This window comes from Podarcis melisellensis (genome assembly GCF_964234715.1).
Source record: "Podarcis melisellensis genome assembly, chromosome: 1".
NCBI lineage: Eukaryota > Metazoa > Chordata > Lepidosauria > Squamata > Lacertidae > Podarcis > Podarcis melisellensis.
This window is the reverse complement of record NC_138528.1, coordinates 16,915,523-16,928,573: the sequence shown is the minus strand read 5'-3', so window position 1 is coordinate 16,928,573 and position 13,051 is coordinate 16,915,523. Positions and strand designations below refer to the sequence as shown.

At 42.0% G+C, this 13,051-nt stretch overlaps 1 protein-coding gene across 9 annotated transcripts in view; it reads left to right on the top strand.

Moving 5' to 3' along the window:
* The window catches only part of EVL (Enah/Vasp-like), a 146,632-nt gene that overhangs the window by 64,795 nt on the left and 68,786 nt on the right, over positions 1-13,051 (top strand). For all 9 annotated transcript variants that reach the window (XM_081910667.1, XM_081910662.1, XM_081910661.1 and 6 more), the window contains exons 2-3: positions 8,835-9,003; positions 11,359-11,539. In XM_081910667.1, coding sequence (XP_081766793.1) covers positions 8,835-9,003; positions 11,359-11,539 — 350 coding nt within the window. The remainder of the gene's footprint in view (positions 1-8,834; positions 9,004-11,358; positions 11,540-13,051) is intronic.

The following is a 13,051-nucleotide window of genomic DNA, read 5'->3' as shown; positions in this document are numbered from 1 at the left end:
TATATATATATATATTATATATATATATAATAATATATATATATATATCTATGCACTCATAACTCAAAGAAGGAGCTTCCCCTTGCAACGTGTGGGTAACGCTTGCCGTTCTTCCTCCCCGAACACCCACCCTTCAGATTCTAGCAAGGGTAGGGAGATGCACAAATACTTAGGGGACCTTAAAATGTAGTTAGCCACTCACTCAGAAACCTTGCACGTGCAGAAGGGCTGTGTCTCTTTGGCAGAGCACATGATTTGCATGCAAAATGTCACAGGTTCGATCCCCAGCTGGTGGGGCCGGGAAAATCCCCTGTCTAAAACCCTGGAGAGCTGTTGCCAATCAGTGTAGACAATACTGAGCTATATGGACCAATGGTATAAAGCAGCTTCCTCTGTTCCTGATTCCTACTTTTGGTGCTCTGTGGTTTGTTAAATCAGTCTTTTCTGTTCTGTACGTTAGGAAATAACACGTCTTAAATATGAAGCCGGGAACAGGCTTTGACTTATTGTGAAAGTGCTCAGAGGCTGTGTGGCCAATGTGAAGGCTAATATTAGCTGCAGCTACAGCAGGTTTTCTAGGATCGTCTGCTGATTAAAGAATTTATCCTGCGCCCTTTTTTACTGATTAGTCACTCATTCGTGAACCAAGTAAAGTTGAATAAATGCACAGGTTACTTAAACTTCATTACAGGTGCCATTATAAAGCATTGGAGGAAATATATGATAATATTTCAATTAATAAACCAACATTATTCTTTTTTTTAAAGGGAAGGATAAGCTTTACAATCTTTTCCTCATTTATTCCCTGCTGTAAAGCCAAAATAGTCTTAGATAATAAATGAGCACACTAACTTGCATCACCACCATTTATTTATATTTGATTAAAAGGACCTTCCCTCTTTATTCTGCTACATGTATTTTTTTAAAAAATAAATAAATAGAATTTTCAGTTATACATTTCCCCCGGTAAATTATCCACCAGTGAAATAGTACATTCATCAACTTCCCTTCTCCTCCTCTTAATTTTCTCATTATTACTCCATATTCTATTCCAACCATCTAATTCCCCCCTTTACATATTACTTCAATTTAGATTATACTGTTGCATTTACCTTAATCCTACTAGGATTTTCACTTGCTTGCAGTTATTTTCCAAGTATTCCACAAATATTTTCCATTCCTCTTTTTAAACTCTGTCTTCTTGTTCTCTTACTCGGCTGGTTAGACCTGCTAACTCTGCGTATTCCCAACATTTTAAGCTGCCATTCTGCCTTCTTTGGGACCTATCCCACCCTCCATTTTTGGGCTAACAAAATCCGAGCTACTGTAGTTGCGTACATAAATATTCTGCAACATGTTATTGGTGCAGTAATAGTGCATTAGTAGTTAATTTATATGCACAGTTGTTAGGGATTTATTTATTTTGTTATTTATTATTTTATTATTTCACCACAGTTATAGCCTGCTCCATTGTATTGAAAACATTAAGATTAAAACATTGAAGACAGTTATGGTGAGAAATTTAGTGCAGCAATTTCTGGAACACCACAGATGTCCCCGTCCCTGTCTTTAGACCATTGGCCCATCTGGCCCCAGCATATATTCCACTGTGACTGGCAAGAGATTCTCCAGAGTGCCAAGTAGAGATCTACCTTTCCCAGTCCTTCCACCCAAGATCTTTGTCGCTGGAAATGCCAGCATCTGAACCTGGGACCTTTTGCATTCAAAACAGCGCAGTACTGCTGAGCTACTGCCAAACGTGAGGTTATGGTCTTTGCACGATGGATTCTACTTTGATCTTAATGATTTAGAGAATAAGAGGCACCACAGTCCCATCTCCTGCATCAGCTTGACTGGAAAGACTATGAGCTACAGCACTTCCACAGCTGCGACTCATTTATCACCAGATGTGCCAGCAGATGTATGGCCTCTGCTTAAACCAGCAACGCTACATCTCTTCCTCCTCAGTAATGCCAGGGACTACAAAAATGCATTGCATTGCATTGCATCATTGTGCTCCAAGAGTTTCCCTGCCTGCTCCTCAACTTCATTGGGGTTCAGGAAACCCGGAATTTAATTATGTAAAATGACATTGCAAAAAAAGCCCAGGCATCCCTGGCAGAAGGAGTCGGGCTGCTGTTTTGTTTTTTGCAGCAGTCCTATGTCTGTTGTAGAATCTCATTCTGGCCTCTGGGTTGGAAGAGATTATTGTGCGCCAAGTGTTTCCATGTGTTCTTAGGGACTGCCTTAACCGTTCATTCCATCCCTCTCCATTAATCACACAGCACACTACAGTATCCCTATTGTTAGGATGCCGTGTTTGGGGTTGTTCCAGTGGAAAACGTTACTGCAGCCATTGTTTTTGCCCATTTTGAAGCTTTGGGAGAGAAATGTGTTCTGAGTGAATATCCCATTTCTGTGAACCAAAGCCCTTGTCAGCGTTTACTAAAGATGCCGTAGGTTTTCCTAGTGCAATTGCCTAGGTTCCAACCTTGCATATAAAAGAAACAAAAGCTGAATATTATTTTGAACAGGTCAGATCAAGGGTCTATTTGGTCCAGAATCCTCTTTCCAACAGTGGTTATTTCAGTTTGGAGGGCCACCTGGACTAAGTTGGTGCAAGTGTTCATTCAGCGCTCGTGACAACGCTGATAATGTCATGCGCTTTGGGGGCGCTATGCCACCCAATGGGAGTATAATTACACACGAACAGGAAGGTCTGTAGCTCAGTGGTAGAGCATCTGCTTTGCCATCAAAACCTTGGTCTTAGGTTCAGTCCCCATCACCTCCAGGTTGGCTAGGAGAGACTCTGTCTGAACCCCTGGAGAGCCATTGCCAGTCAGTACAGAAAATATTAAGCTAGATAGGCAAATGATCTGACTACCACATTTCATGGCAGGATGCTACTACTGTCAAACCATCCTGCTGAGTCCTTAAAGGGAGGACTTGCATGGAACTCACTAGCATCAGTGCAAGTATGAAGGAGACTTTGAAACTGGGTTGTGTGGCTTTGCATGGGACTTGACCAAGGCTTCCTGCAGAGATGAAATAGGAGAAGAAGGCACATCTTGCATTTTCAGAGTACTGATCCGATCTGAAACCATTCCTACCCTGAGCAAACCAAATAGGCATCTTCATCTCCTGGGCGGAAAGTACAGTTTTGCAAATTTGAACCCAGGAACCCAGCTGGCAGATCCTCCACACAAGTAAGCTTGCTCCTACCTTGAGAAATGAGTTGTCATTAACAAAAAAAAAAAAAATTGATAAGGATAAACGCATTGAGGAAGAGTTTGGATTTGATATCCCACTTTATCACTACCTGAAGGAGTTTCAAAGCAGCTAACATTCTCCTTTCCCTTCCTCCCCCACAACAAACACTCTGTGAGGTGAGTGGGGCTGAGAGACTTCAGAGAAGTGTGACTGGCCCACGGTTACCCAGCAGCTGCATGTGGAGGAGTGGAGACGCGAACCCGGTTCACCAGATTACGAGTCCACCGCTCTTAACCACTATGCCACACATTCATATGTTGCACATTGAAGTTTATTTTTAAAAAGGAAGCTGGCCCACCTCGAACTATAGTTGGAAAGAGAATATTGATTGCTGAGTTTCAGTTCTACTAATATGCATGCCTGTCATTTCAGCTGAAGGGCGCAGTGTCTTCTCTTATAGACATATATTAGTTTTCAGCATGACAAGGGGATGGTCCAGACCTCACCTTGAAACTAGTCAGGTTCAGCAGTTGTGCAAGCTAAGTGCATCTTATTTGGTACATGAGAATGCACACCTTGCCCTTCCTGGGTATATGTAATGAATGCTATTGCCTTTTTCCCCATCGAGTGTTGCAGGTCCAGCCTACCAAAACTGAATGGCAGGAATAAGTTTTTGAATCACACGTTCTTGATTATAGCCTTAGCAGCATTTACCAGGACAATGGTCAATTGCTCAGAAATCTTACTAATTTTATTTTTTTTAATCTTCCTGATATAACACTGCAGCAGTATGAGAATTCTTCCGCTGTTCTGAACCAATTCCAGAGGAAGAGGATGATGGCTTCTGGTCTCAGCCTGTGGAAAATGCACGGCTGCCTGCGTATGGCTTGTGGAAGGGATGTCTCCTGTGGGTTGCAGAGTAAATGCTGCTGATTTGCAGCAGCTGCGTTAGAAAGATAACGCTCCCCTGCCAAAAAGAGAAAAGGCACTTCTGTTGCAGTCGGGCTTTAGAAGCTCTCCCTGTGTAGCAATCCAAAGAACTCTTTTAACGTTATGCTTCCCCGATTGTGGAAGCAGCTCGGGTTATAAGCCCTTTAAAATGAGCTAGGCATTGTGCTGCTGCTCCTGTCTTTAGTGAAAGTATGAAACGGCCTAAGCAGATCATGCCGGCACAACTTAAAAGGTTTGCTGTGCTTGAGCTGCTTCCAGGGGCTTGCACTGACCCACCCAATCTTCTGCTCTGATTATTTACTACTGCTTCCTAGCACAAACTGTCCTGATTGGTGTATCATCGCTTTGGTGGCATGGATAGCCAGTGAAAACCACATCTGCAGAGCCAGAATTCCACATTGCAGTGCGTCAGTTATATGGTTGGGTTGGTTCATTCCCATGCTGCCAGCCCTAATAAAGATACAAAAGGGAACCTTAATGCCGAATTGTGGGTTCTTCCAGACAACCTGCTTGTTTAGCATTCGTCTTAGTTTGCTTGCAAAAGGTTACGCTAAGTTTGGTCTCTGTTGAGCATTTGTTCTGGTTTGCTTGCAGGGAGGTCATACGACAATTAGCATTCGTCCTGAATTCATCCTGAATTATACATCCTCCCATTAATCATTTTCCCACCCCATACTTTTCCATTCAATTCCCTGTCACTTCCTAACCTCCAAAGGTCTAGAGGGTTTTTTGGGATAGATCTATTGCCCCAGAGAGGGACGCGGGTGGCGCTGTGGGTTAAACCACAGAGCCTAGGACTTGCTGATCAGAAGGTCAGCAGTTCGAATCCCCGCAACGGGGTGAGCTCCTGTTGCTCGGTCCCTGCTGCTGCCAACCTAGCAGTTCGAAAACACGTCAAAGTGCAAGTAGATAAATAGGTACCCTCTGGCGGGAAGGTAAACGGCGTTTCTGTGCGCTGCTCTGGTTTTGCCAGAAGCGGCTTAGTCATGCTGGCTACATGACCTGGAAGCTGTACGCTGGCTCCCTCGGCCAATAAAGCGAGATAAGCGCCACAACCCCAGAGTCGGTCACGACTGGACCTAATGGTCAGGGGTCCCTTTACTTTTACTAATCCACTTTAATTTCACAAACCTACATATCCTGTACTGTATTCATTTTGGTCCATCCCACAAAATACTGACATTGTGGAAGCAACCAAAGTGTTATGGTTATAGGTACCCAGGTGCACTGGACATCCTGTACTTGGGTGGGGGCAGTTTTCAAGTGTGGAAATAGTAAACCTTAGCTTCTTTCATCAATTTTTTTAAAATCTCTCTGGGCTTCCCCCTGAAATTTTGGCCACATGGATGCCGTTGCTGTTGAGTATAAGCAATGAGGTTCTCTGAGATGCTCTGTTCAACCACCAGAAATCTTTCTGGACTGACCTGTGCCCACAACTGGTTGGTGCTGTAGTCTGTGTAATATAAGGCAATTAGGAGCATGAAGAAACTCTACTCCATACAATGTCTGTGTTGTTGTTGGTTATAGTTTGCATAGTGGGAATATTGTCATTTGTTACAAAAGCACCCCGTGTCTCATAATGCAGGTTACACTATGGATTGTAAAGCAGTGGTGTTTCATTGGGTCAGCTGCAAGCTGTGAAATGCTAAACCAGTCCTCTGTCTACTGCTTCAACACCCTATTACTGAGACACTTCTCTCGGACCAGCTCAGCTAGGAGGAAGTGGCCTGGATCGTGGTGATGGTGGAAAACAGTGGGCTGATGAATAATCATGCCTAGGGAAGCAGCAAAAATTTGCTTCCATGCAGTTGAATCTCTGAATCTTGCAATGCGCTTCTCAAACCAAGAATTGTGTACAGAAAGGCATCTGTTGGGGTAAAGTGTGCATAAAAAATGTATATATTAGTGAAAATAACATACAGAAATTGTTGACTTGCAAAAATGTGTGTTAGACAAAATTGCATAGAAACACAGACACCCATACGTGAAATCTTCCGTAAAATGCTCGTGAAGTTTCATGAGGACTTAAAAAACGCAGACTGCTGTGGAAATATGAAGAACTGAATTTAAGATTGGAAAAAGGAGAGACTACCAGGTTTGACATATTAACTCACCCATATACACACAACCTCTTGCTTACCATTTTGGAGGCATTCCCACCACACTTTTTAAATTTTATTAAAATGCAAAATGAAGCATACAACAAAATCATAACCAAAAACAGGTATGACATATCAAAGCAGACCACTTCTTTAAAAGTGTTGACTGCATCCACTTTCTAAATCATGGGTCTGCATCCACAACATCTAGATTGGTCCTAAGTTAGGGAGTGATACGCCAACAGCATGGTTCTGGGAAGATTTTGCAAAATAAATGACTCCTTCTTCACACTGAAAAGCAGCAGAATTGAAATGCTCTTTACAAAAGCTTGTTTTAGTGTTTATGAAACTGGCAAAAACACACTCATCCTGTCTGCTTTTGATGTCCTGCCCACACTCTAATTTGGGTTGTGAAATTATTATTTTTAATGGAACATTAGCTGGTTTAATGCGCGCAAATGGGTTCTTATTGTTCCTTTGCATTCTACATTTAAATGCTTTATAATGGAATACTTCAAAACATTAATTATAAAGTTTGTAAAATATCACCATATCTCATGTCTGTGCTGCTTTGAATTTGCCAAAGACAGCCAATATTAGAACATTACACAGGGCCTTCGTAGAACTAAGATTCCAACAGATTTCCCTCAGCATATTTAGAGGGGAGATATCAGGGAATTCCCCATATGGATCGCATATATATATATATATATATATATATATATATATATATATGCAATAAGGGTAGAGGACATTACATACTATCTGTTGATTTGCCCCCTGTATACAACGCCCAGAGGAAAATTTATATTGCCTATTCTTAATAGCCATCCAGGTCGATCCACACAGGATCAGTTGAACTTCTCGCAGATAAATATCTATACATTACACACCAGGTAGCCCAATTTTCAATGGCAGCCAAGAAGCTCCGTTCTAGCTATGTGAATGCACTGCAGTGTTAAATTTTAATGTTGTAAATTTCTTTTATGCTACAGGTTACATTGTATGATTTTAGAAGTTTTCCTTCTATTCTCTGTCGTCCATTGTGTAAGCCTTTGGCTATCTACACTGAAATGGGCTGGTATTGATTTAGAACGTTAGAACAAATAGCTATTATGGGACTACAAAATATACCGTTGTTCTAGGGTGTTACTTCTGTAGTTTACTTAGCAGCCATAAAACTCTTCCCAGAATCTGTAAGAACCTGACTGGAGGCCCTTCTTGAAACTGAGGATTTTCTCCAACCCAGTAGAGTGACCCAGTACCAAGGACTTGAGTTGGAGATGTGATAATGGCCAGCATTGCTTCTACATGGCAGTTCCTGCAGAGAAACTGCAAGCAGCCCGGGCAAATTGAATGCCATTAGCAGAAGCCAATACAGCAGGACACTTAAAAACACACACATTTAAATGTACTAAATTGGGAAGATGGGCCCATGTCCTAGTGGAAACACATGTTTCTGCATGCATATGACCACAGGTTCAATAACTACCGCCTCCAGTAAAATGATATTTGGTAGCATGCTGGACCCTGCATCTATCTGTCTGGGGTCTTAGAAAGTCTCTGGTGGTGAGAGTAGATAATACTGGACAAACAGGATCAAGGGCCTGAACCTTTATAAGGGAAATCCATATGTGCATGGATATAGAATCACAAAAATAACCAAACTTCTTATCATTTGCTCAGCATCTTGTAATTGTGAGAGTGGGCAATTCCTATTAAGTGGCCATCTACACAAAGTAGTTTTCATCATGCAATGTAAGTCCGTGTTGTAGCAGTACTGTCCAAAGATAGCTGAGCAAGTACAGTAGTGCCCCGCAAGACGAATGCCTCGCAAGAAAAAGCCGCTAATAGCGCTAATCCGCTAATCCGTCAATGGGCTTGCTTCGCAAGACGAAAAAACCGCTAGATGAAGAGACTCGCGGAACGGATTCTTTTCGTCTTTCGAGGCACCACTGTACTGGAATGATCAACTACGAGCATAAAAAGCTTCTTTACATGAAGTTGGACAATTGGTCCAACTAATCTAGTATTATCTGCATCAAGAGCTGTTTGACAATGGAATGGACTCCCTTGGGATTTTGTGGACTCTATGTACTTCATTGGAGGTTTTAAGCAGATGTTGGATGGCCATCTGTCTTGGATGCTTTAGTTGAGATTCTTGCATTGCTGGGGGTAGGCTGAGATGGCTCTCGGGGTCCCTTCCAGCTCTACAATTCTATGATTCTATAGTTCTTATAAGGAGATCCTATCCTTTCAACTGTTGTTAGACTCCAGCTCCCATCTGCTCAAGCCAATGTACCCAAGGGTCAGAGTTGGAATCCAGTGACATCCATAGGACCATAGGTTCCCCATCCCTGATTTACATCAACTAGTTTCATACAAGGGGATGCGGGTGGCGCTGTGGTCTAAACCACTGAGCCTAGGGCTTGCTGATCAGAAGGTCGGCGGTTCGAATCCCCGTGACAGAGTGAGCTCCTGTTGTTTGGTCCCAGCTCCTGCCCACCTAGCGGTTCACGGATCCTATGCCTTCCATTGCCTTTTGTTAATGCCTTTCATTTGCTTCCTTTGCAGTGAACAGAGTATTTGCCAAGCCCGGGCGTCAGTTATGGTCTACGACGATACCAGTAAGAAATGGGTGCCAATAAAGCCCGGCCAACAAGGCTTCAGCCGAATCAACATCTACCACAACACTGCCAGTAACACATTTAGAGTAGTCGGAGTTAAACTACAAGATCAGCAAGTGAGTAACTGCGGCTTCTTGTAATTTCCTGTCTGTATGTTTTAAAATAAAAACCAATAAGCAGGGCCTGTGGTTTTGTGCTTTAAAAAAACAACCCCCAAACCGATAGATGATAGATAGATAGATAGATAGATAGATAGATAGATAGATAGATAGATTAGATGATAGATAGATAGATAGATAGATGATAGATAGATAGATAGATAGATAGATAGATAGATAGATAGATAGATGATAGATAGATAGATGATAGATAAATAGTCCCGCCTTGAAACCTGTAGCCAGAATACATTATGTACGCTGAGCGTAGATGTACAGAAGTCTGCAAAAACCCAAATTATCTTTCCATAGGCTGACAAAACCTATGAAAACAAAAAGGAAACTATTTTTTCTGAAGGAGGAAAGGATGATGAGTACTATCCCAGAATACCTACTCACTGGCTAACAGTGGGGTGGCGGACACATGATACATTTATTGCACATTCCTCCTACCTCCAAATCCTGGATTGCCCCTCCCAGAGCTACAATTCTCAGCACCTTTAAACTCTAGTTTCCATGATTATTGGGGGTCCAGAATATGCTTTAACTGTATGGTATGTATGCAGGCTGAAACTACATTGGATTTTTTATTTCAAAAAATGCCCAGATGGCTACACTGTGTGCTTTCCACTTATCTCTCAGCAGCTTGTGGTAAATAACACAGACTGTGTAACATTCCACTTTTCTGTCCCCTCTGAGGGATGGGTGAGTGGCTGGAAAGAGCCCCCACCCCAAATCTTTCTATTTGTATAAGAGAGACGAAATCAGTATTTTAAAAGCCAGAGAAGTGTCTTCATCTGATTACAGTAGAATGAAGGGAGAGCTTTGGGGCTTTAAATTGAAACCACTGAGTGTGTATTTTTAAATCTGCCGTTTCATTGGCTCCGACTACTTAAGCCCCCCGGTTCTGATAATCTTACATGTGTGACCTCATCGTAGTTCACAAGCTTTGTATATTTGCAGTGGCTTCCAATTTTTATTGTAGACTATATGACGAGAATGGGTGGATGCAATTTGCCATGGTCAATGTAATTACGGGCGAAGCCATTTTAATGAGGTTTAATGAGGTTCTACTCAGAACATCTTGGTATTCGGAAATGAGGTTCACAACTACTACAAAAAGTGTGCAGGGAGCCTGTTCTGCATATTTATTTGTTTGTTTCATAAAATTTATACACCGCTTGATTGTAGAAAAAAACCCTCAAAAATAGTTTGCAGGCTCTCTGTATGTTAGGTTCCTGAGCAATACAGAACCTAAAGCATAGAACAGACTCCTCACTTCAGGCCTTCTGGAACCAGTACATGGGTTGTAGCTCAGGCCCAGAATAAGCAAGGAATGGTTAAGCAAAATCTGGGGGTGCTTCACAAATGATTAAACTGACAAATAATTTTAGGGAGAGTTTTCTTTGTATTTATAATGCTTATCCTGTTAAATGTGTCTACTTATGACATTTTTAACATGTGTGCGTATCGCTTAAATATGAGTCAAATGCAGTTTTTTTATTCACGTTTAACTTTTATTTATTTATTAGATTTATATACCACCTTTTATCAAAAGATCTCAGGGTGGTTCACGAGATAAAAACACAAGATTAAAACCGCAAATAAATAGTTAAAACAAAAACAAGAAAAGAGTAGCCCCCTCCCTCTCAGAAACACGTTTAAAAGGCGGAAGGATGTTCATCAGCAAGAGGCCCGGTTGAAGAGGAATATTTTCTCCTGGTGCCTTAAAATGTATAATGAAGGCGGCAGCCGAACCTCCCTGAGGAGAGCATTCCCCAAATGGGGAGCCACTTCAGAAAGGGCCTCAGAGGATGAATACAGAGTCTGGGCCAGTTTATATGGGGAGAGGTGGTCCTCAAGGCCCCTTTAAGCAATAACAAAAAAATCATTTACATGGGCAATAGCGTGGAGAGAGAAAACACGCTCCCCACTTCATGGAGGGTGGCTAGGCCGGGGCAACAGGGGTGTGATGAAGGAAATGGCAGCCCCACACATCACCCCTCCCCCCCACACAATTAGAATTGTATGAAATGTGCAATTAGAATGAGGGATAAAACTAACTTTCATGATGTCGTCTGTTGTCGTTGTTGCTCTCTGATATAAAAGCATGGTGAGGTATTAATACGAGGAAGGGGGTGAGGAGACAGGCCCCTCCCCTGCAACTGCTTTTACGTAACACCGATGGACAAGGTTTCTAAAAGAAAGAAGAAGACACCGTGGTCCTTTCCCCTCCTGCAGCAGTCACTGATTTTCTCCCTTCCTTCCATTCTTTCTTGTCCCTTTAGTATTCATCTTCCCCACTTTATATTTCAGGTAGTGATCAATTATTCAATTGTGAAAGGACTAAAGTACAACCAGGCGACGCCAACATTCCATCAGTGGCGCGATGCGCGGCAGGTCTATGGGCTGAACTTTGCCAGCAAGGAGGAGGCGACCACGTTCTCAAACGCCATGCTGTTTGCCCTGAATATCATGAACTCTCTGCAAGATGGAGGTAAGGAAGACTGGCAGTCATCTGCCTCCCTTTTCCTCTTCTTTCTTACACATCTGCTTTCTTGCCGTGACAGTGCTTTGCTGGACATATTTTTGTGTGTTTTTTTGTTGCGTTCTTAGCACAGGATCTATTTTCCGCTCCAAAGCAAGTAAGGGTAGAGAAGATGGGTGCCTTCCGTTATGCAATTGTGGTGCAGTTTGCAGTGCTGGGAGTAAAGTCAGTCTCGCCATGTGAATGGCAAAGCCAAGTGGCTGCTCTTTGCCCAAACATAAAGGGGAAACTTCAGGCTGCCATTGAAACAATAATCAAGGAATTTACTCCTTTCACGGACAAAAGCAGGGTTGTGGAACAGTTATGGCAGCCTACCCAACCTCTTTCATGTTATATTTCTCTTCGGGGTTCATATGAAATGACTTGGTTATTGCCTTTGACATGTGTGCTCCAGAGCTGTAAATCCATTGCACAAACTTTTATTACAATGTCTGACCACCTGAGATGGAGGTTATCCGTTTGTGCGGCAAAAAAAGAAAAACACTTCCTGGGCAATAGAATTCTGCTGTCCCCATTATAAGAGGCTATAAGATGACACACACACCCAGTTTTGCAGGGCTGATGTGCAGTTATATATGAACAGCATGGAAGACTTCACATCTTGGCTAACCACTTCAGCTGCAGCCAAAAACAGCATCTTTGGACACTTGGAGTTGAAGAGATTCTTGCTGTGAACATGATCTTTAAGCTGTTCCATTTTTCCAATAAAAACTGCACATACCTCTGGCAGCTGTTTCATCCACAGGGGGGAAATACCTCCTGTGTGGAAAACTGCAACCTGGGCTGGCAGTTTTAGTTAGTAAAACAGTACAGAGGGAAAGTATAAAATGCTCTGTCCTTCATTGCTGCAAGGATATTTGTTGCAATTCATATTTTTTTTAATGCACACAACACTGGGAGATGCAGTAATGGTCCTTGTTACTTGAAAAGCTGAATGCAAGGTTTGGGTGACTCAAGTACTGCTGTGTGACTTCTGGTGCTGATTGTAGGGTGATTTATTTACAAAGGAGCAGTCTGATCATAATTAGTGTTGGGGAGAAATGTGGTTACGTTCATACCTTACTTAAGTAACGATTCCTAAGGCAATAGATAAATGAGTAGGCTGCCTTCCTTTGAAATTTGCATTTTTCTGAATTTTGCAGTGCAGTTCTCTAGCCAAGCTATGCGCACAAGAATGCACATTTGTATATATGTAAATGTATATATTGGTGAATGTAGCATACAAAAGTGCATGATATTAAGCAAAATGGCTTGCTAAAAAATACAGATATTGGGCAAAATAACATACATAAAATTGTATATTAGGAGAAATTCACATTAGGAGAATTTCAGTAAGGACTTTGAAAAAATGCAAAGGTGTGGAGAAATATGGAGAACTAAAATGAGGAGCAGCTAGCAACTGGAATTGACATCTCTAATCATAGTATTTATTGCTTAATTTATTTCAAGTTGCTTTCCAGG